The sequence below is a fragment of the Strongylocentrotus purpuratus genome, unplaced genomic scaffold, assembly GCF_000002235.5.
Source record: "Strongylocentrotus purpuratus isolate Spur 01 unplaced genomic scaffold, Spur_5.0 spur5_scaffold_5, whole genome shotgun sequence".
Taxonomy (NCBI): Eukaryota; Metazoa; Echinodermata; class Echinoidea; order Camarodonta; family Strongylocentrotidae; genus Strongylocentrotus; species Strongylocentrotus purpuratus.
The window spans coordinates 122,694-146,555 of record NW_022145611.1 but is presented as its reverse complement, the minus strand read 5'-3'; the positions used below and the strand labels follow the sequence as shown (position 1 = coordinate 146,555).

Sequence of the window (23,862 nt, the reverse complement as noted above, 5' to 3'; positions counted from 1 at the left end):
AGCTCGAGTGCAACTTATTGATACCACTCAGGAGTCCACAGCATTCTTTTAAAGAAAGATATTTGCAAATGTGATGAAAAACTAACGAATACGCCTCAAATGGTTCTTTTTGTGCAATTGGACAGTTTTATGCAAGGTTTAGAGCTCTATACACCCTTTTAAACATTGCGCAATAAATACAGATGAAAACCATAAACCGATGACGCTTACAGGTAGAGGAGCTCGAGTGCAACATAATGATACCACTCAGGAGTCCACAGCATTCTTTTAAAGAAAGATATTTGCAAATGTGATGAAAAACTAACAAAAACGCCTTAAATTGTTCTTTTTGTGCAGTTGGACAGTTTATGCAAGATTTTAGAGCTCTATACTCCCTTTTAAACATTGCGCAATAAAAACAGATGAAAACCATAAACCGATGAAGCTTACAGGTAGAACAGATGGAGTGCAACATAATGATACCACTCAGGAGTCCACAGCGTTCTTTAAAAGAAAGATATTTGCAAATGTGATGAAAAACTAACAAATACGCCTCAAATGGTTCTTTTTGTGCAATTGGACAGTTTATGCAAGGTTTTAGAGCTCTATACACCCTTTTAAACATTTAGCAATAAATACAGATGAAAACCATAAACCGATGACGCTTACAGGTAGAGGAGCTCGAGTGCAACTTATTGATACCACTCAGGAGTCCACAGCATTCTTTTAAAGAAAGATATTTGCAAATGTGGTGAAAAACTAACGAATACGCCTCAAATGGTTCTTTTTGTGCAATTGGACAGTTTTATGCAAGGTTTAGAGCTCTATACACCCTTTTAAACATTGCGCAATAAATACAGATGAAAACCATAAACCGATGACGCTTACAGGTAGAACAGATGGAGTGCAGCATAATGATACCACTCAGGAGTCCACAGCGTTCTTTAAAAGAAAGATATTTGCAAATGTGATGAAAAACTAACAAATACGCCTTAAATGGTTCTTTTTGTGCAAGTGGACAGTTTTATGCAAGGTTTAGAGCTCTATACACCCTTTTAAACATTGCGCAATAAATACAGATGAAAACCATAAACCGATGACGCTTACAGGTAGAGGAGCTCGAGTGCAACTTAATGATACCACTCAGGAGTCCACAGCATTCTTTTAAAGAAAGATATTTGCAAATGTGATGAAAAACTAACAAATACGCCTCAAATGGTTCTTTTTGTGCAATTGGACAGTTTATGCAAGGTTTTAGAGCTCTATACACCCTTTTAAACATTGCGCAATAAATACAGATGAAAACCATAAACCGATGACGCTTACAGGTAGAGGAGCTCGAGTGCAACTTATTGATACCACTCAGGAGTCCACAGCGTTCTTTTAAAGAAAGATATTTGCAAATGTGATGAAAAACTAACAAATACGCCTTAAATGGTTCTTTTTGTGCAATTGGACAGTTTATGCAAGGTTTTAGAGCTCTATACACCCTTTTAAACATGGCGCAATAAATACAGATGAAAACCATAAACCGATGACGCTTACAGGTAGAACAGATGGAGTGCAACATAATGATACCACTCAGGAGTCCACAGTGTTCTTTTGAAGAAAGATATTTGCAAATGTGATGAAAAACTAACAAATACGCCTTAAATGGTTCTTTTTGTGCAATTGGACAGTTTATGAAAGGTTTTAGAGCTTTAAACAAACAGAACTTTATTCCTCGCTCATTTTTCCTGATTGAGGTGTCATATGAAAGGGCAGAAACTCAACTTTCTAGAAATGTGAATTTTTCTTTTTGGTTTACTTCCTTCAAATTGCTTTTAATCACTCATGCGTAAAATATGCATCATTTGAGTAGCATCAACTGAAAGAGGAGACTCTAAGCTTTCCAAATATGTATCATTCATAAATTATGGTTGTGATTAAGTTATGATAAAACATCGTTACTTCTCGGTTTCGTTTTTTATGGGACGCACTGTATAACAAATCTGTGTTGTGAGGACCCTACGTCACAAAAAATGCATTTCCCTAGCTTCTCTTGTGCTGACCGTTCTCTGAAGAGCAGAGGGGTTGACAACGCTTGTTGTATCTGCCTCCCTGATGAGGTAGCATTGGTCCTCTTCACCCGCCCTTTAATCTGTTGCTAAGAACAGATTAAAGGTTTTTTATCAAATACAGGATTTACAGAAGAAATGTTCTTCACCGTCTTTTACCCTTAATGTCACCTGAGTTTCCCAAGCTTATCCTTTGCTTGACCGTTCTCTGAAGAGCAGAGGGGTTGACAACGCTTGTTGTATCTGCCTCCCTGATGAGGTAGCATTGGTCCTCTTCACCCGCCCTTTAATCTGTTGCTAAGAACAGATTAAAGGTTTTTTATCAAATACAGGATTTACAGAAGAAATGTTCTTCACCGTCTTTTACCCTTAATGTCACCTGAGTTTCCCAAGCTTATCCTTTGCTTGACCGTTCTCTGAAGAGCAGAGGGGTTGACAACGCTTGTTGTATCTGCCTTCCTGATGAGGTAGCATTGGTCCTCTTACCCCGCCCTTTCTTCCCCTATGCAACAGGCTTGGTGTGATATTTGGGGGTGTGTATAGGCATCCAGGGGACTGGGTTGTAGTAGCTGGGAATGGCGTAGCTTGCCTTGTCATGGTAGCCTACGTGTGAACACAAGTGGTAAAAAATACAGCATTTTTTAATTAAGCTTCTGATAGTGATGTAAAAAGCCATTGGCAGTCAACAGCAGACAAACTATCCTCACATTTACAAGTTTGCTGACTGCAAAATTGTTTTAGGCATAACTATGAACCACCAGTTTTTGCTACGCAGGCGAAACCAAAATTGTATTTTTGTACAGTGGTGTTTGAAATGTTGAGAATCAATAGAACAGTTTTTAATACAGCAGCAATTGGAGCCACAGTTTTCAAATTAAATACGGTAACCCATACAAAGAAACCAATTCAAACCAAATACAGGTTGGGCAACGTCACCCTGGAAGAAGTGCAACACCACCCCTACCTGAATTCAAAGGGACTCGGTTGGGCCACACATATTGACCAAACTTCATCAAATTACATGTAGGCCCAAATTAGAGTTCTATGCAGCTACATGTACAGTACATGGGACCCACAGCAGAAGTCAGACCAGGACAAACTAAACATTCACAACGAGGGACTATGACAGGGAATCAAGTGTTACAAAGATGCTGGAAAATCTAAAATGGGAATCTTTGAAAGTCCGCAGAACCAAAGCCAGACTACCTGCATTGTATAAGGAAACACATAACACATGGATACCCAGCAATATATAAACTTATCTTCTCATTTGAAAATGGTGCTATGGTACATTCTTTATACTCTTTGCATTGCAGCTTTCTTGCATATTTATGCATCCACAACAACCACTGAGCTGATAAGAGTTTTAAGCAACTACCCAAAGGTTGATATTTAAAAACTAGATATCTTCGAAACAATGATATTTCCACCTTTCAATTAACATCAAATACTCCACTTTTGAAATTGATCATGTCTGGTGACGTGGAGCGTAATCCGGGACCTGAACATTCAAATTCGTTACGTTATACACTCAATTGTCTACTACTAAATGCCTGTTCCTTTGGTAATAAACTGAATGACCTGAAAGTGAGTTACTTCCGGTAAAATAGATGGATGAACTCCGATTCCTGCGATGGTGAAATCTTAGATGTACAACAATATCAAATCTTTCGTAAAGACCACAATCACAACGGAGGAGGTGTACTTTTTGCATGAAAACGATTCACGGCTCCGAGTTTGAGATTCCCAGCTGCGAGTTGTTATGGATTCAATTTAGTTTACCACGAAATAAAGTCAAGCTCTTTATGGGTGTATGCTATCTTCCCCCATCATCTAATGCTACCTTCCGTGATGCACTAAATAAGTCCTTTGTTCTTATCCCCCACATATTTCTTCTTTCAAATCCATTATTTTATGCAGTGGTTTCCATATTCATAACTCGGTTCCATTTGAATTGGACTGTAGTCGTGTGCCACAGTTGCTTCCTAGGGTTTTCCATCAATTTCACAAAGCAGATAGCGTACACTATGAACATGACTGACAAAGAAAGCGGACAAAATATACAGTTCTTCAGGTAGACAAAGGAACATCCCTTCACTGCTATTATGTAAAAAATATGTAGAACTGGTGTCACATGCATATTCACCATTTTACATAATAGCAGTGAAGGGAAGTTCCTTTGTCTACCTGAGGAACTGTATATTTTGTCCGCTTTCTTTGTCCGTCATATTCATAGTCGTAGATTTACAGAAAACGATTGAATTTATTACATGGAATCTATTTATTGATGAAGAGAGCATTGATAACACATGTGAACTTCACACTGACTTGTGTTGCAGGCAACAATCAAAGATGTTTATCAAAGGAAATAGTTAGAATATCCAGAAGAAAGAGAAGAGCTTACAGAAGAGCTTTAATACAGGAAAGCAAAGAAAGCAAATAATCACATAATGTACATGTAAAGAGGATTTCCATAACAATAAAACACCTTGCTCTATTGTGTACACTCCAAGACTTTTAAATGCCATTACCAAATCATGCATGCCCAAGTCTTGCCAGTATCATTCTTTGAGTATTTAAATAGAGGAACAGCTGAAAAGTCTTTTATCTATTCACACATTGAAAAGTGATTGTTATAACTTTCACTGATTGTGCATATATTAAGATGCATGGTGGGAAATCAATTCTTCAGGCAATGATTATTCATCAGCTCATCATGTTTATGCATAAGTCACAAGAAATGTTGGTGAGGAGGGGATAAGTTGTACTAACTGTCCTAAAACTCTTTATCTGTTGGTAAGGTATATATGGAGGAGACTGCACTTGTACTTGATGTGACGCCATGTTCACATGCAGGGCCAGATCATCAGTTGGGGGGAAAATGGGGTTAAAATTTGTGGGGTAAGTATATGCTGTATATCTGGCCCTGTTGTCACAGTTCCATGTTAGTAGTTTTCTGCTGGCATGGATCTCCCCTGATCCTCCCCCTGGCAATTTTCTAATATGATAAATCAAAATATATCAAAGCTCTCGACATATCTTGAGCATTTCTCACTCTGTTTAACCATTATTTTTGTGTTTTTGTTGTTTTTGAGACGGTTTTAGTAATGTAGTAATGCTGATGCGTATTGACGTCTAGCGCGGTATACTTGCTGAGAGGCAGCACGATTTGAATTTTCAAAGTATTCTTTCTAACATCATTAAGTTGAAACAAGGGAAACGCTCTCGGCGGTCTCGCCTGCATTACGCAATTTGTTATGATGAAAAATTGAAGTTGGAACATTATTATAGGCAGGGTGGCCCATTAGCAGGCCCCAAAAAATGAAATCCTCTGAATATAATCAGCATTTTGAAGTGAATATTGATTAAGAATCATGAACAAATAACAAAAATTGATTCATTTATTCTCATATTAAGTTGTGAAAACATAATCCAAGGCTACTGACCTAAAATGACCTTTGACCTTGTGACCTGGAATTTGTGAAATATGATTTGTGATACTTGATAACCCTTGGGTATAACTTTCATAGACTTTGAACAAACACTTTTGAAAATATGCTAAAAATTCAAAATCTTGATGTTGATAACACAAACAAGTCGAAGTTTGTTGACCTAAACTCACATGATTGGGGATACTTGAGCACCCTATAGTCCAAGTTTCGTTGACCAAGAACTTATACTTTCAAAATTGTATCAAAAATTAAAAAACTTAACCTTAGGTTAAGTTTTTGATGTTGACGCCGCTTTTTTTTTTTGCTACGCAGGCGAGACAAAAAAGGAAGAGCCAGGTTATTCCTTATGTTATCTATTGTTCTGATAATTTCTCATGTATTTCTTTGTTTTTTAACTTATGTATTTTGTCGTTTCATTTCATTTCTAATAACTATAATTCAACTAATTTGACCCCCCAAATAAGTATAAACAAGACCAAATAACCAATGTTTTATCTCTTTTTTGGAAAAATGAGATTTCCATATGTTTTGTACACAAATCACAAAAATGGGTGATTTGGGCTGACATGCACAGACAAAAGGGTCATGTGACTTTGTCCGTTTTTTGAAAAATCTATTTCAAAAGATGCGCCAGACTTGAATCGATCAGAAAAGGTGTGTACTGCAAGGTTCAGGAATCATCAAAATGATAACAAACGTGGACCAGTTTTGGTAAAGTTACAAGCACTATACACAGAAATATGTATATGCAGGGCTTAAATTAATCCAAGGCCACCAAGGCCATGGATGCCCCTTTGATTGGCCTCAATGCTTGGCCTTGGAGATTTTTTGTGCCCTTTCCAATTCTTCTTATTTGTGCTGTAATATAGGAATGTGCCCTACAGAAAAGTGGCCTTGCCCTAAAAATGTTGAAATTTAAGGCCTGTATATGGGACTACATGAACATTTGGCGTAAAAATCCGTCCTGATTTTTATGCTGTTACATGAAATATTTAGAATATTAAGGCATTTGAAGAGCCATGCTTTTCAGGAAACATTTGTTATCTGATGTTCTTCTAGACTTGTATAATAACAATGATAATTTATTTATTTATTTATCATTCTTCGTCATCTTTAAAAGTTTACAGCTGATGTGATCTTCACCAGTTGCTTTATCAATACTCGGATTATCAATCTGTTTCAATACAAAATCCTCAGTAATCAAATTCAAATTAAATTGCGAATGAGTTGGACCAATATTATTGTCCTCGTCTAATGCTCACAAATTATTGTTCACCTGTTCCCAGAACTCAACCTTCTCTTTAAGAGAGCCCTGTTTAGCCATAGAAATTGACTACGGGAAGTGGTCTTAATTCTATACTTACTTCACAAACCCACGCTCCCATTATCCACAATAAAATTATACATATAGAGCAATCAAATTTGCATTTGCAAACTCTCCAAAAATCACATGATAATGATAATTAAACAAGTTACACAAAACTTAGGCCTGAAAGAAAAGTAATTTGGTTGTCCTCGACTGCCAGCTCGTCATTTTCGGGCAGCTCATCAAAACATCACCAAACACTAAAAAGATGTAGATGATTGTACTAAGACACACCTCCATACAACATTTGAAAGAAATCTGTCAAGAAATGTGGCAGTTAGAGCGCATTGAAGACATATTTGACCATATAAAAGACGGAACAATGAGGGCAGCTTCACTAAAAGTGTGGATTGGTAGATTCCATGACATTTGCTCCGGCGACAATTGCTCCGCTGTAAATTTCATACACTAATCGAATGGCTAACTTCAACCCTGGATTCAACACTATACCCTACCCTAAACCTAACCCTAAACCTAACATAAAACCCTATTGAAACCCTAACCCTAACCCTACATCTTAGACGAAATAAAGCCCGGAGCAATTGTCGTGTCACCGATTGGTAACAAGATACATTTCTAATTCTCTATACAAAATTTGAAAGAAATCCATCATGAAATATGATCTGCAGAGCGCAAACTAGACACCCACCAAAATATGAACTCTTGACCCTATACAAGACGGAAAACTGGGGGCAGCATCACCAAAATCTATATGCTTGTAGATTATACCAAGATACATCTCTGTTGAAAATTTGAACAAAATCCCTTGAAAAATATGGCCTATAGAGCACACACAAGCCATCCAAAAAATATGGCCTTTTAACCTATAGAAGACGGAACACTGGGGGCAGCATCACCAAGAGTTATAGGTGTGTAGATTATACCATGATACACCTCCATACAAAATTTGAAAGAAATCCGTCAAGGAATGTGGCAGTTAGAGCGCACACAAGAATAAAATAATATGACGCGGCGGCGGCGGCGTAACACTACTGAATCCAAAGTACCCCACCGGCATACTGCCGGGGGATACAATTATTTTAAAGATGTTTTTATACAACCCCTGTATGAATCATATTTTCCCTAACGGTAAACCAATCAGTAAGAAAATGAAAGTTTATAAAATTGGAGAGGAGCTTGCAAGATATGTCACAGTGTTGCCAATTTGTGTTTCAATGATGACAATTTTGAAAATATATAACTTTCTTGTTTCTAGTCGGTTTTTGCTCAAACTTTCACTGACCTGTTTCTCTCATTTTCCTGCTTTTATTAAAAGCAACTTAATATCAGGGTGGACTTCCCCTTTAACACTCACCTTTGCTTTCTCCTGGACTCCCCTCTTCTCTTCTGCTTCAAGTTGTTTCTTTGTCTTCTCTAGCCTCCAGTTGGCTTTTCTCGATTCCTGCTCCTTAGTTGTTCTTTCCTCAATCCACATGTTGACCTTGACCTCAATGACATTAGCTTTCTCCACCTTCATCTTCTGCAATCTTCAGCTGTTTCTCCCTCTGCAGCTTGGCCTAAACTTGATAAAGAGAGAAAAGGAGAGAAAAGAGTGAGTGAGAGTGAGAAAGGGGGAGGAAGGAGAGGGAGAGTAAGAGAGAGAGGAGGGAGAGTGAGAGAGGGGGAAGGGGAGAGGCTGGATAGAGAGAGAGAGAGAGCAAGATAGAGAGGGAGAGAGAGAGCAAGATAGAGAGGGAGAGAGAGAGAGAGAGAGAGAGAGAGAAGATTCAGAATATGGTGAAAAGGTAAGGATCACGACACCTCACCAACAGCTAAGGTAAAGACAATACTCTCAATTTGTGGTCATAAAGGGTGCTAGAAATTCTAGCACCAACTTAAATAACATTTTACATGAAATACCACACTTTAAACAAAATGAAGTTAGCAAAACTTTAAACAATATGCGGCAAACGCTGGTAGCCCTAAGAATAAGTTCGTTAATGAAGACTTAATACAAATATTTATTGGAGATTGCTTAATACAACAAGTTAAACAAACAAAAATTTTAGGAGTTACAATTGATGATAAAATAACATAGAAATTACATATTGATGACATTTGTTCAAAAATTTCTCAAGCCGTAGGGGAAATGAATAGATTAAAAACTGTTGTTCCAATGAGGATTCTTTTAACCCTGTATTACACAATGATTTTACCTTATTTATCATATTGCAATATTGTATGGGGGAACAGTGCAATGTATCTTAGAAATAGAATTGGAGTACTCCAGAAGCGTGCAATACGAGTTATTTGCAATTCACAACCTCTTGCCCACACAACCCCTTTATTTCAACAGTTTAGTATTTTAAAGGTGGATCAAATGTGTAGTTCGCAAATTGCAATTTTTATGTGCTCTTATTTTAAGAACATTTTACCAGATAGTTTTAATAATTATTTCACTTCAAATTGTACAATTCATAGCCATAGTACCAGAAATTCGAATCACTTAAGATTGCCGTTATATAAATATAGTTTCTCTCAAACAACAATTTCTTACACTGGTGTAAAATCCTGGAATTCAATACCAGTAGAGATTAAGAATAGTCCGACACTTTCTAATTTTAGACGTAAATTTAAACTTTATATTTTACATAAAAATAATTCACAAATTTATAGTGGTACAATATAATTTTTTTGTTTGCCTGTTACTTTTGTTTTATCATGTACTGTACGTCGCTATTGTTTGTTTGTTTTGTTTTTTTTATCTTTTTATATATAAAATATCCAAAATATCTAATATTGTTCTTGGGATTAGCTTCGACAGGCCCCTGGCCTTTGTTTGTCCCACCACATGTTTTTTATATCTACATGTATTTAGTTGTTCTTTGTTTAAGGACTTTAGATTTTGTTCGCTATTTGTTTCTCTTAATATTATTGTTTGTTAATTGTGTATTTTGTATATGTCTGAACATGTAGGTCATGTATACTTGTTTTTTATGAACCACATGTGGAAATAAAACTTGAACTTGAACTTGAAAGTTCGATTGTAATTAATCCATTAACACACGGGTGGCCAACATTTTAAAGCTCGCGGGCCACAGCTAACGATACACCCCCCCCCCCCCCACTCAGTGTTATTTAGGGTACGCATATGCGTGTTCCAACCGACCCCCCCCCCCTTTTCAGCAAAAGTCCGGTGTGTAAAGTCAATATGGCTCGACCTTTTTCTTTTGTATACGAGCCTTATTCAGCACCCCCCCCCCCCCCCTTTCAGCAAAAGTCCGGTGTGAAAAGTCAATACGGGTCGACCTTTTTCTTTTGTTACGAAAAGGACATTTTTGCAACACGCATGGGGTCCGTCCGTTCTCGGAGTGGGGGAGCCGGGCGATACACACACACACAACTACACGCAATACGTGTACACACCTGCAATTTTGAAAAAATAAACAAGCAAACAACAAAATCAGGCTTACATTTTTAGTGCGATTTCTGGGGCTTGCACTTTTCTGCAATGTTGTTAACGTTCATTACCTACTTTGGTGACAAAAACGAGGCAAGGTGGTTTAACTTTCTCTTGTATGAAGCAATACTTCAGAGACCAATCTGATTTAAAGTTTCTGCCTTCATCAGAACCTTCCTTGTCGGTGCCATGATAGTTGTTATTTCAAACAAAATCAAGGACACAGCAGAGAAAATATCCTTACTTTATTAGTTGTACACTGTACATCTCATTTGATGCGGTGTAAAGAGAAGAAGACTATCCAGTTTACGATTAAGATTCATGAGAAAATTCAACGGCAAAAGAAAAGGGTTGTAATTGATTCAAGACAATTATGGCATTTCTTGATTCACAACATGTATATTTACAAACTGAGATTAACACGGCGCGTGATGTTAATGTTGTTATTGTAATGTAATGAGAGGAAATTTGAGGAGTTTTGTATCAACCAAAAAACGAATCAGTTATGTGCCATTTTATTATTACTATGTTAATGATCTGTGGACCACACCAAAAGGTTTTTTTTTTTTACATGTATGACCCTTTGATCTTATGACCCTAAAATCTAATCAGTTCAATGGCTCTGCAAGAAACATACATGTCCCGAGTTTGATAGTAATCCATTCGTCAGTTCTAATAAGAAGGCGTTCACAAGCTAGTTTTGCATACATAATGAGCCCCATGACCTTAGACCTCATGACCCCAAAATCTACTCAGTCCATTGGCTCTGCAAGATAAATACAGGTTTTGAGTTTGATGGTAATCTGTTCATCGGTTCTAATGATAATGTGATCATAAGCTATTTTTGCATACATAATGAGCCCTGTGATCTTTGACCGTTGACCTCAAAATCTAATCAAATCATTGGCTCTGCCAGATACATACATGGTTTAAGTTTGGCAGGAATCCATTCATCGGTTCTTGAGATAACGCGATCACGAGAACGGGACGTATGGATGGACGGACGGACAATCCAAAAACATAATGCCTCCGGCTACTTCGTAACGGAGGCACAACAATTCACCGCACACCCAATGAATTTAATATTTAAAGGGAAATCCCACCAAGGCGTTGTGGCGTGCCCCTGTAATCCAGCTAACAATTGAAGTTACAAACTGATTCAGCCGAGGAAGCAGGTTTGAAACTGACTCACGTCTTTCGGATAGTGACGTTAAAGGTCGGTCGTAAATAACCATATCTGATTGATACACGTCTGTAAAAACCCAATAGACACACACACACACACACCAAATAGACAACTTATCTAAAAGAAAGCAGAAAATCAGAGAAGCAAACTGATGAAAGTTTCAATTAAATCTAAATATAAGAAACTTATGAATTTTTGAAAGTTGTTATCACTAGTACTTTCCTATGTGTTCCAACATACACTGTTGGTCATAATGGTGGAATAATTATTTTTACCCCAATTTATGAACTGATTTTCACAATGATTTATTTCTAATAGATCTAAATAATAGTATACATTCTCAGATTCTATTGAATATTAATTTGTGAGCGTTTGTTTTACGTGCCTGCTAAAGCATGTGTGTGCTACTATGCTAATCAACTAGGGGACCTACGTCCTTAAGTCATAACAGACAGTAATGAGGATTAATGCCTCACAAAAGGGCACTCATAGCGAGCTTTTGATTTGGGCACCCGACGTCGGCTACTACGAGGTACTGGAGCGTGGAGACGTTGCGCAGCTCACGTCCGTTCCCTTCGCGTCAGTGCTCTTGATTTTTCACGTCGGTGCTATCACGTGACCAATTTTTTTAGATCAGGTGATTCAACAGGTAATAAATTCACAGTGCGCGAAAATCTGATACGAAGAATAGCATGAGGATGACAGAAAAAGAAAGTTAAAATGATAAAACAAAAAAACATGAGAAAAGGTGATAGAAGAATAAAAAAAAATGACAACATAAGGAGAGACAGAAAGAGAAAGTAATATAATAATAAAGAATTACATTGGAGGAGGTGGTAGAAGGAAGAAACAAAGAATAACATAAGGAAAGACAGAAAGAGGAAGTGATAGAATGGTAAAACAAAGAATAACATAAAAGAAGGTGATAGAAGGAAGAAACAAACAATAACATCAGGAAAGACAGAAAGAGAAAGTGATAGAATGGTAAAACAAAGAATACCATAAGAGAAGGTGGTAGAAGGAAGAAACAAAGAATAGCATAATGAAAGACAAAAAGAGAAAGTGATAGAATGGTAAAACAAAGAATAACATAAAAGGAGGTGATAGAAGGAAGAAACAAAGAATAACATAAGGACAGATAGAAAGAGGAAGTGATAGAATGATACAAACAAAGAATAACATAAGGAAAGGCAGAAAGAGAAAGTGATAGAAAAGTAAAAACAATAATAACATAAGAGAAGGTGATAGAAGGAAGAAACAAAGAATAACATAAGAGAAGGTGATAGAAGGAATAAGAAACAAAGAATAACATAAGGAAAGACAGAAAGAGAAAGTGATAGAATGGTAAAACAAAGAATACCATAAGAGAAGGTGGTAGAAGGAAGAAACAAACAATAGCATAATGAAAGACAAAAAGAGAAAGTGATAGAATGATACAAACAAAGAATAACATAAAAGGAGGTGATAGAAGGAAGAAACAAAGAATAACATAAGAGAAGGTGATAGAAGGAATAAGAAAGAAAGAATAACTAGATGGAATTTTGACTGCGCGCAGTCGAAAATGATGCCTCCGCCATAGAGCAATTTAAACAAGTTTGGAGTTTAAATCTCCAGTGGTTCTTGAGATATCATGATATGTTAAGTTTGAAGTTTAAATCTCCAGTGGTTCTTGAGATATTATGATATGTTAAGTTTGAAGTGAAAATTCTCCAGTGGTTCTTGAAATATCGCGATAACGATCTCAATGTATCGAATTTTATAAGTTGACCTCTGTGACCTTTGACCTTTGACCTACGTGCTCCAAAATCTAATCAGATTGTCTTCCTATGGTGATACACACTATCATTAAGTTTGAAGTTTAAATCTCCAGTGGTTCTTGAGATATTATGATAACAATCTCAATATATGGAATTTCATAAGTTGACCTCTGTGACCCTTGACCTTTGACCTACATGCTCCAAAATCTAATTAGATCGTCTTCCTATGGTGATACATACTATCCTTAAGTTTGAAGTTTTTACATCTCCAGTGGTTCTTGAGATATCAAGATAACAATCTCAATGTATGGAATTTCATAAGTTGACCTCTGTGACCCTTGACCTTTGACATACGTGCTCCAAAATCTAATCAGATCGTCTTCCTATGGTGATACATACTATCCTTAAGTTTGAAGTTTAAATCTCAAATGGTTCTTGAGATATCGCGCTAACAAACTCAATACAAGGAATTTCATAAGTTGACCTCTGTGACCTGTGACCTTTGACCTATGTACTCCAAAATCTAATCAGATCGTCTTCCTATGGTGATAAATACTATTCCCGAGTCTTAAGTTTAAATCTTAAATGGTTCTTGAGATATTGTGATAACGGTCAAACGGGACGGACGTACGGACGGATGTACGGACGGACAACCCGAAAACATGATGCCTCAGGCACCACCTTCGGTGGCGGAGGCATAACAAAAGAGAAGGTGGTAGAAGGAAGAAACAAAGAATAACATAAGAGAAGGTGATAGAAGGAATAACAAACAAAGAATAACAAAAGAGAAGGTGGTAGAAGGAAGAAACAAAGAATAACAAAAGAGAAGGTGGTAGAAGGAAGAAACAAAGAATAACATAAGAGAAGGTGATACAAGGAAGAAACAAAGAATAACATGAGGAAAGAAAGAAAAAAAATACGAGAAGGTGATAGAAGGAAGAAACAAAGAATAACATGAGGAAAGATAGACAGAGGAAATGATAGAATGATAAAAACAAAGAATAACATGAGAGAAGGTGATAGAAGGAAAAAGAAACAAAGAATAACAAAAGAGAATGTGGTAGAAGGAAGAAACAAAGAATAACAAAAGAGAAGGCGGTAGAAGGAAGAAACAAAGAATAAAATAAGAGAAGGTGATAGAAGGAATAAGAAACAAAGAATAACATAAAAGAAGGTGATAGAAGGAATAAGAAACAAAGAATAACATGAGGAAAGATAGAAAAAGGAACTGAAAGAATGATAAAAACAAAGAATAAAATACGAGAAGGTGATAGAAGGAAGAAACAAAGAATAACATAAGGAAAGATAGAAAGAGGAAATGATAGAATGATAAAAACAAAGAATAAAATAAGAGAAGGTGATAGAAGGAAGAAACAAAGAATAACATAAGGAAAGACAGAAAGAGGAAATGATAGAATGATAAAAACAAAGAATAAAATAAGAGAATGTGATAGAAGGAAGAAACTAGATGGAATTTTGACTGCGCGCAGTCAAAAATGATGCCTCCGCCATAGAGCAACTTTACAAACCCAAACGGAAGCAATTTTTAAAATTCAAGTTTGATTGTAATCCATCTGTCGGTTTTAATAATAATGCATTCACAAGCTATTTATAGTCATACATAATGAGCCCCATGACCTTTGACCTGATGACCCTAAAATCTAATCAGTTAATTGGCTCTGCAAGATACATATATACATGTCTTGAGTTTGATAGTAATCTGTCTATTGGTTCTCATTATAATGCGATCACGAGCTATTTGTGCATACATAATGAGCCCTGTGACCTTTGACCTCGTGACCCCAAAATATAATCAGTTCATTGGCTCTGTTAGATACATACATGACCCAAGTTTGGCACGAATCCATCGATCGGTTCTTGAGGTAACGCGATCACAAGCTATTTTTGTATACATAATGAGCCCTGTGACCTTTGACCTCCGACCTCGTGACCCCAAAATCTAATCAGTTCATTGGCTCTGTTAGATACATATATGACCCAAGTTTGGCAGGAATCCATTGATCGGTTCTTGAGATATTGCGATCACAAGCTATTTTTGAATACATAATGAGCCCTGTGACCTTTGACCTTCGACCTCGTGACCCCAAAATCTAATCAGTTCATTGGCTCTGCAAGATACATACATGATCCAAGTTTAGAGAGAATCCATCAATTGGTTCTTGAGATAACGCGATCACGAGAACGGGACGTACGGACGGACGGACAACCAGAAAACATAATGCCTCCGGCTATATTTGTAGCGGAGGCATAACAAAGAATAACATAAGGAAAGATAGAAAGAGGAAATGATAGAATGATAAAAAACAAAGAATAAAATAAGAAACAAAGAATAATGTAAGGAAAGATAGAAAGAGGAAATGATAGAATGATAAAAACTAAGAATAAAAATAAGAGAAGGTGATAGAAGGAAGAAACAAAGAATAACATAAGGAAAGATAGAAAGAGGAAATGATAGAATGATAAAAAACAAAGAATAAAATAAGAGAAGGTGATAGAAAGAAGAAACAAAGAATAACATAAGGAAAGATAGAAAGAGGAAATGATAGAATGATAAAAACAAAGAATAACATAAGGAAAGGTGATAGAAGAAGAAACAAAAGATAGCAAGAGGAAATAATAGAATAATAAAAACAAAGAATAACATAAAAGAAGGTGATGAAACTACACTCACGTTGACGTTTTCACGGCGACGGCGATTCACGCAAATTGCCCCAGACTCCTGTCGGGTGATATGGAAGGGAACGTGGGCCCAGAAGCTCACGCATGCGCAAGGGATAAATATGACGTCACACATAGTAGCTCACGTCGGGTGCCTAAATCGAAAGCTTGCTATTATAGCTGATCGACACGATTGTTATTCTGGGGCCTCACAGTAACGAGGCCATTGCTTAGCCACTGAATCATGACTGTATGTAGCGGGGGCTAGGGTACGTCACTGCCCTCACAAATACAAAAAAAACAAAGAAAATGCAATAAATTATCATTAATTCATTGCATTTTCCCCCGGTCTCCAACAGGAAAAAATCCTCTGTAGGGCCATGCATAATGGTTTAAGGTATGCCCACATAGAGGATTTTTTTATGTTAGGAGTTAAGTCGCATAATGATGATATATAAATGCGTTCATAACTTAGCACCTTCTTACCTTCAGGTAGGCTTAATCTATCCTAATGATGTACATGAGCATCATACAAGGCAAATAGACTGTGGATGTTTAAGAGTGCCTAGATTTCACACTGATTGCTATAAGTGTAGCCCAATTGTTTCCTCTATATTTGAATGGAATAATAGATAATACGATGAGAACGGCTTCTTCTGTCAATTAATTTTTGAATGGCTCAGCCGAACATACACTACATGCATATTCTGTAATATTAACATGATTTATTCTCATAATTGCAACTTAATCAATATTTTCCTATTGGCATTACAGTTGAACTAGGTCAATAAAAAAATGTTTCTTTTTTAAACGAGTATTCCTTTGTGCCACGTCTATCATTGCTGTATCATATCTTTCTTAATGTACTATGGAATTTTATTTTCACTGTTCTGTATAAACGTTATGCTTTTGCGATGTAAATATGTTCTTGTTCGTTCAGGGCCCCATGGAAGACCACTACTTATCGGTGAATGGGCTACCCTGACAAAAGATTAGAAATAAATAAATATATAATATGCTATCTAAACTATATTTTGAGTAGTGCACCAAGGGAGAAGGTACTTACAAGAAAAACAGAAATTAATATTTTTGTACACAGCAAATGGGAGAGTTATCCAAGTCCTACATGTAGGTCACAATCCACTGACCGAAATACCAATTTGAGATTCGTATAGACTTTAATAGTGATGTCATACATGTATTTCATACATTCATAACTTCCTTACTATTGGTCCGATTCATTTCAAACTTTTGACATTCTGTTTTTATTATATTTCTACTTTCCTACAAATCAACTATTTAGCGTTGGATTGCCCTTTAACTTTAAAAGTAGAGCGAGAAAATATTTTTAAAACACTTCCCGGTATGTTTGATATTTTCAGGAAGTATTTCCCAACTGTAACATCATTAATATTAATTTAAACATTATTTAAAGCAATGTTTGCTGCACATTCAGCACGAGAAAATACTAATATTTTCATGTATAAATTGTCCAAACTCGCACTTAAATGGAACACACACGCACGTAACGCTGTTTTGCTTGGCAACTCCACCAAAATGGCGACTTATCCGGTGTCTGCCCATTGCAGGCTCGGTACAAACATTGCACTGTTTTTATTTGCCTTTTTTTTGTTTTTCTATGTGAAAATGCTGTTCATTCAAATCAGGTTCTGAACGTTCTAAAACTCATTTTAAAGCAAACATTTCGTGCAAACATTCAGGCGTGCAAAACCCTGAAAGTTTTAAATATCAAAGGATTTCCTTACTCAAATTATAATATAAATGATTATGCTGTGGCAATTATTTGTATTGTATAGCAGCACAAAACTGATGTGCATTGTTTTGATGTGGTCCCATTCACACACTTATATAATGCTCCTTTAAGTTGGGTTTGTGAAAGGGGCAGTAACTTTGACTGGTTTACCTTTGACAGAGCCCTGAGGAAAGCCAAATTGAGTAGCTAGGGGAAATGGTCTCGTCTTGGCCTCTTCTTTCCACTTCAGGTATGCATCTTCCGCCTCTTCTTTCCTCCTCCTTTCGGCTTCTTCTTCAGCTCTTTGTTCTTCCTTCTCCTTCTTCTCCTTCATCTCTTTTGCAGCCTTCTTCTTGCTCCTCCATTCTCCATAGTTCTCCTTCAAAGTAAAGGGAAGATGAAAGGTGATTTCTTATTCTGGCAATTGCAGAAAACAGAATCTCACAGATTTAAACAAAACTATAGAGATTTAAAAAAAACTATTTTAAAGACTACAAAGAATGATAATACAATCACAAGGGTTCATTTTAAGTGACATCTTTCAATGGGAGATGACAAAGGTTGGTCTCTTGTTTCAATTAAATTTTGATTAAAAATGAGAAAGATATTAATTTTTGAAGTTGCAAAACAAATTGGCAACACTGTGCCATATATTGCATTTATTTTCAAGCTCCCCTGCTATTTGCCCTGTACTTAAAAATTTCATAAGTCTATACTTTCTGTTAAAGCCCCACTGCACTACTCATAGCTACTTACACCCTCTATATAGCAAACAATGCCTAAGCAGTAATAATAATAATTATGAACATTATTTGTATAGCGCATATCACTAACACCATGAAAGTCCCTATGCGCAGTGACAGTTGGTTCCTTTTTCCTATGTCAATTTAGAGCTGATAACCACCTGTCAGTGACCACGCAGTGAGGTCTAATCTCTCTTGGCCAAACTAGTGCAGATAGGCTTGAAGGAAATTTGCAATGATACATTCACCCTAAATATAACTAGAAATATCGCAATCTATATTGCTGCGCAATGCGAATGAGGGGCAGCGATTTTGTGTCATCCTTATGTTCGAAGGAGGGATGAAGATCCCCTCTCCCTGAAACAAAAGGATGACGTAGAGATCGCCACTATTGTCAAGACTAGGACCAGCATCACCAAAACAATATATGTGTGTAGATTAGAGTATAATGCATCTCTGTAGAAAATTTGAAAGAAATCTGTCAAGAAATGTGGCAGTTAGACCGGACAAAAGACAGCCACCAAAATATGACCCTATAACCACTATAACAGACGGAACACAGGTGGCAGTGTCACCAAACACTAAAAAGGTGTAGATGATTGTACTAAGACACACCTCCATAGAACATTTGAAAGAAATCTGTCAAGAAATGTGGCAGTTAGAGCGGATTAAAGACAAATTTGACCTTTGACCATATAAAAGACGGAACAATAAGGGCAGCTTCACCCAAAGTGTCGGTTGGTGACAAGATACATTTCTAATTCTCTATACAAAATTTGAAAGAAATCCATCATGAAATATGATCTGCAGAGCGCAAACTAGACACCCACCAAAATATGAACTCTTGACCCTATACAAGACGGAAAACTGGGGGCAGCATCACCAAAATCTATATGCTTGTAGATTATACCAAGATACACCTCCATACAAAATTTGAAAGAAATCCGTCAAGGAATGATGCAGTTAGAGTGCACACAAGAATACAATATGGCCTTTTACCCTATAAAAGACGTAACACTGGGGGCAGCATCACCAAAAGTTATAGGTGTGTAGATTATACCACGATACACCTCCATACAAAATTTGAAAGAAATCCGTCAAGGAATGTGGCAGTTAGAGCGCACACAAGAATAAAACTAGAATTTAATTCGTCACGAGGACGAATAAGGTGGTGTGTCTTCAAGTCTTATGATAGATTATAATATTTACTATATAGGAGAAGTTATTATATAGACATGTAAACAATGATCATCATCATGATGATCATGATGATCTTGATAGTAATGGTGATGACGATGATGATCATGATGATGATCGTGATGATGTTGATGATTATCATCAACAGACCATGATGACATCAGACTGAAAAAAATGAGAGAACATTTAGATAGTATATAGTACTCAAAAATCAACAAAAATCAAGCCAAAATAACGGCGATATTGCTCGCAAAAGACAAGAATGTAGAATCCAGATTTGAGAAGAAGTCATCTCCCATAAGGATTACAGGCAAAATGTAATGGATCAAGTGATTATAGAGTAATAATAAAGTAAATATGGTTGTTTATTACATTATTTGCGATTGTACGTGGTTTAATATTCAAAGGAGATGGTACAGTGAAAGGTCAAAAATTTTTAAAAAAAGTGAAGAAAAAAAATTGTTGGAGACGCCCGGACTCGAACCAGGGACCTCGAGGTCGGAAGTCAAGTGCGTTACCGATATACCAAAACATTTCCCTTAGAGATTACACGTAAACGGAAAAAATGGAATTCTCAAATCCCACTTTGTAAGTGAAATATGAGCATGATCCCGGCATCTGATCGAAAAATAAAGGGCACACTTGTGATAGCTTATGTCTCAGCTACAACATACTCAAAGCTCAGCGTAAACAAAGATAAAACGACGGAGATATTGCTCGCGAAAGAAGAGAATGTAAAATCCAGTTTTGAAAAAAGGACATGTCCCATAGAGAATACATGGAAAATGTGAAAAATTGACATGCCTCCTTTAAAGGGAAAGTCCACCCTCAAATAAAGTTAGTTTTAATAGGAGTAGAAAAATGAGAGAAACAAGTCAGTGAAAGTTTGAGCAAATTCCGATTAAAAATAAGTAAGTTAGGATTTTTGAAGTTGTGATCAATCAAACACAAATTGGCAACTCTATGACGTATCATGCGAGCTCAACTTCCATTTGCTCAGTACTAAAAAAATCTAAAATTTTCATTTTCCCTCAAGAAAAATTTCAACCATACATGCACCCTAAATATAATAATTGCAAATATGTTTCTATACTCCCCCTGCAAGGTGCAAATATATATTCCGTCATTAATAACGAAGAAAACATGATTTTATGGAATATTATGCACAAAGCAAATGAAGGAGAGCTCGTATAATAAGTCACAGAGTTGCCAATTTGTATTTGATTGATCACAACTTCAATAATTCATAACTTTCTTATTTTCATTCAGAATTTGCTCAAACTTTCACTCACCTGATTTTCTTATTATTCTGCCTCTATCGAAACAAACTTATTTGGGGGGTGGACTTTCCCTTTAATCGCAAAAATACGCCATGATACCATTGTCAAAATGAAATATTGTTTGACTGCATTTGTAGAGAATATTCTCAGGTAGAACATATCAAAATTTGAAAGAAAATTGATCAATATTTACAGTGATACAATCAACTTCTAAAAATCTGCTGACGTCATAATATGCAAATTGAAATTTTGAGTTCGGAGGCCATTATGATGACGTGATGAGTTAATTGAGGGTCAAATGAGACATGAAATCATATCTCCAACTCATAATCTATATAAATATGAAAGAAATTGGGGGTATCTATCCATTCTGAAGAGTTACAATGAATTTTGTATAGGCATGTTTTTGCACATGTATTTTGGATATAGATAGCGCAGATCCGCGCGTACTGTAAACTTTGACGGACACTCATTGCGTTATTACTGGTCAGAAAAAGGTGAACAAGGTATCAAAATGCTTGGTAAAAAGTGGTTAACACGTTGATAGAGAAAATTTGGCGTTTCTATGTTGTAAAATGTCAGTACGCGCACACATAAGTGCTCACGCGCAAAATTTTGAAAAAGCTTACAATGGCCTGAAACGTGTGCAAAAAAAATTTGGAACGAATTTGAGCATTTTTAAAATTTTGATGCGCGCGTACGGAATTTGTTGACATTTTTAGTTGACCTTTGACCTGAAGTTGATGTATACCAAATATGGTTTATTTTTGATGACTCATTATCGAGATATGATAATGACCTGATTTTTACAAAATGGCGCCTAGATGACGTCACGATGACCCCATGAACTTGAAAAAGGTTTCGGGAACTTGATATTATAGGGCCTGATGACTGACAGAAATTCAAAGGAAACTGACCATGTCGATTTTGAGTTAACGTGTGCACACAAACGTGTACGGAAGAAATAAAAATAAATAAATAAATAAATAAATAAATAAAGAAAATTTTAACGAAATCAATAGGTAATCTGTCATCGACAGACCACCTAATAATATGCAGGGGTGATAGTGAGCACTAAAAAAAAAATAGGTTTTTTTTGTTTTCCCCTCAACCACGGCCCCCTTGCGTAAAAAAAAAAAAAAGAGGATTCGCGGGGAAAAAATGGCATCTAACAACATTCCCCCCTTTTGAGTAAAAAAATTGGGCAAAAATAGGGCAAAATAGGGAAGAATAGAGAAAACTAGAAATATCGCAATCTGTATTGCCGCGCAATGCGAATGTATCCCCCGGCAGTGGAAGCAATTTTGTGTTATCCTTATGTGGAAGGAGGGACAAAGATTCCCTCTCCTCTTTGTGAAACAAAAGGATGACGTAGAGATTGCCGCAAGTGGCTCAGACTATTGTCAAGACTAGGAGCAGCATCACCAAAACAATAGGTGTGTAGATTAGATTATGATGCATATTTATAGAAAATTTGAAAGAAATGTGATTTGCATAGCGACACAAGATATTCCTTTAAATATGACCTTTGACCCTATAAGAGATGGAATACTGGGGGGTAGCAGCACCAAATTTGTGGAGGTCTAGAGTAAACTATAATGAACCTTAATACAAGCAGCATCACTAAAATCTATAGGCTTGTAGATTATACCAAGATACACCTTTGTTCAAAATTTGAACAAAATCCCTTTAGAAATGTGGCCTATAGAGCGCACACAAACAAAAATATGGCCTCGTACCCTATAGAAGGCGGTACACTGGGGGCAGCATCACCAAAAGTTATAGGGATGTAGATTATACCAGGATACACCTCCATACAAATTTTGAAAGAAATCCGTCAAAAAATGGGGCAGTTAAGAGCGCACACTAGAGTGCACACAAGACATCTATCAAAATATGACCTTTGACCCTATAAAAGACGAAACATTGGAGGCAGCATCACTAAAATCTATAGGCTTGTAGACTATACCAAGATACACCTTCATTCAAAATTTGAACAAAATCCCTTAAAAAATGTGGCCTATAGATTGCACACAAACCATCCACAAAAATATGGCCTTGTACCCTATAGAAGACGGAACACTGGGGGCAGCATCACCAAAAGTTATAGGTATGTAGATTATACCAGGATACACCTCCATACAAAATTTGAAAGAAATCCGTCAAGAAATGTGGCAGTTAGAGCGCACACAAGAATATGACGCGGCGGCGGCGGCTGCGTAACGCTGCTGAATCCAAAGTACCCCACCGGCATACTGCCGGGGGATACAATAAGAGGGACATCGGGAAAATCAGGATCAAATAGGGAAGAAAAAAAATTGGTTAAAAAAAAAAAAAAAAAATCGGGAAAATCTGGAAAAAATCGGGAAAAACTATTTTTTTTAAATCGGGAAACCGATTTAAATCAGGTTTTTATCTGGCCTGAATTGGACGCGGCAGCGTAACGCTGCTGAATCCAAAGTACCCCACCGGCATACTGCCGGGGGATACAATTATTTCAAAGATGTTTTTATACAACCCCTGTATGAATCATATTTCCCCTAACCAATCAGTAAGAAAACGAAAGTTTATAAAATTGGAGAGGAGTTTGCAAGATATGTCACAGTGTTGCCAATTTGTGTTTCAATGATGACAACTTTGAAAATATACATGTATAACTTTCTTATTTCTAGTCGGTTTTTGCTCAAACTTTCACTGACCGGTTTCTCTCATTTTCCTGCTTTTATTAAAAGCAACTTAATATCAGGGTGGACTTCCCCTTTAACACTCACCTTTGCTTTCTCCTGGACTCCCCTCTTCTCTTCTGCTTCAAGTTGTTTCTTTGTCTTCTCTAGCCTCCAGTTGGCTTTTCTCGATTCCTGCTCCTTAGCTGTTCTTTCCTCAATCCACATGTTGACCTTGACCTCAATGACCTTAGCTTTCTCCACCTTCATCTTCTTCTCTTCTGCAATCTTCAGCTGTTTCTTCCTCTGCAGCATGGCCTATACTCGATAAAGAGAGAAAAGAAGAGAAA

General features: G+C 36.7%; 1 protein-coding gene across 3 annotated transcripts; it reads right to left on the bottom strand.

The window, feature by feature from the left end:
• Positions 1-2,444: 2,444 nt before the first annotated feature.
• Positions 2,445-23,857, bottom strand: LOC105442184 (coiled-coil domain-containing protein 34-like). Of its 3 annotated transcripts, none has more exons than XR_004066666.1 (4): positions 23,621-23,857; positions 17,801-18,008; positions 8,170-8,376; positions 2,548-2,639 (listed from the first exon to the last, which is right to left on the bottom strand). XR_004066666.1 is itself a non-coding variant. In XM_030999472.1 (3 exons), the coding sequence occupies exons 1-3, from the start codon at positions 23,825-23,827 to the stop codon at positions 2,539-2,541; spliced, it is 516 nt and encodes a 171-aa protein (XP_030855332.1). In that variant the 5' UTR covers positions 23,828-23,857; the 3' UTR covers positions 2,445-2,538. The 3 variants fall into 3 exon arrangements, 1 of the variants encoding a protein (XP_030855332.1); XR_004066665.1 differs by having other exon boundaries at positions 8,170-8,371; XM_030999472.1 differs by lacking the exon at positions 8,170-8,376 and having other exon boundaries at positions 2,445-2,639.
• Between the last annotated feature and the right edge of the window lie 5 nt (positions 23,858-23,862).

Excerpts from the sequence above, each read along its gene's own strand:
- LOC105442184 (XM_030999472.1), bottom strand. The coding sequence starts at position 23,827 with ATGCTGCAGAGGAAGAAACAGCTGAAGATTGCAGAAGAGAAGAAGATG. Across the intron at positions 18,009-23,620 it reads GAGTCCAGGAGAAAGCAAAG|GAGAACTATGGAGAATGGAG; the intron begins GTGAGTGTTAAA and ends TTTACTTTGAAG. Across the intron at positions 2,640-17,800 it reads TCCTCAGGGCTCTGTCAAAG|GCTACCATGACAAGGCAAGC; the intron begins GTAAACCAGTCA and ends GTTCACACGTAG.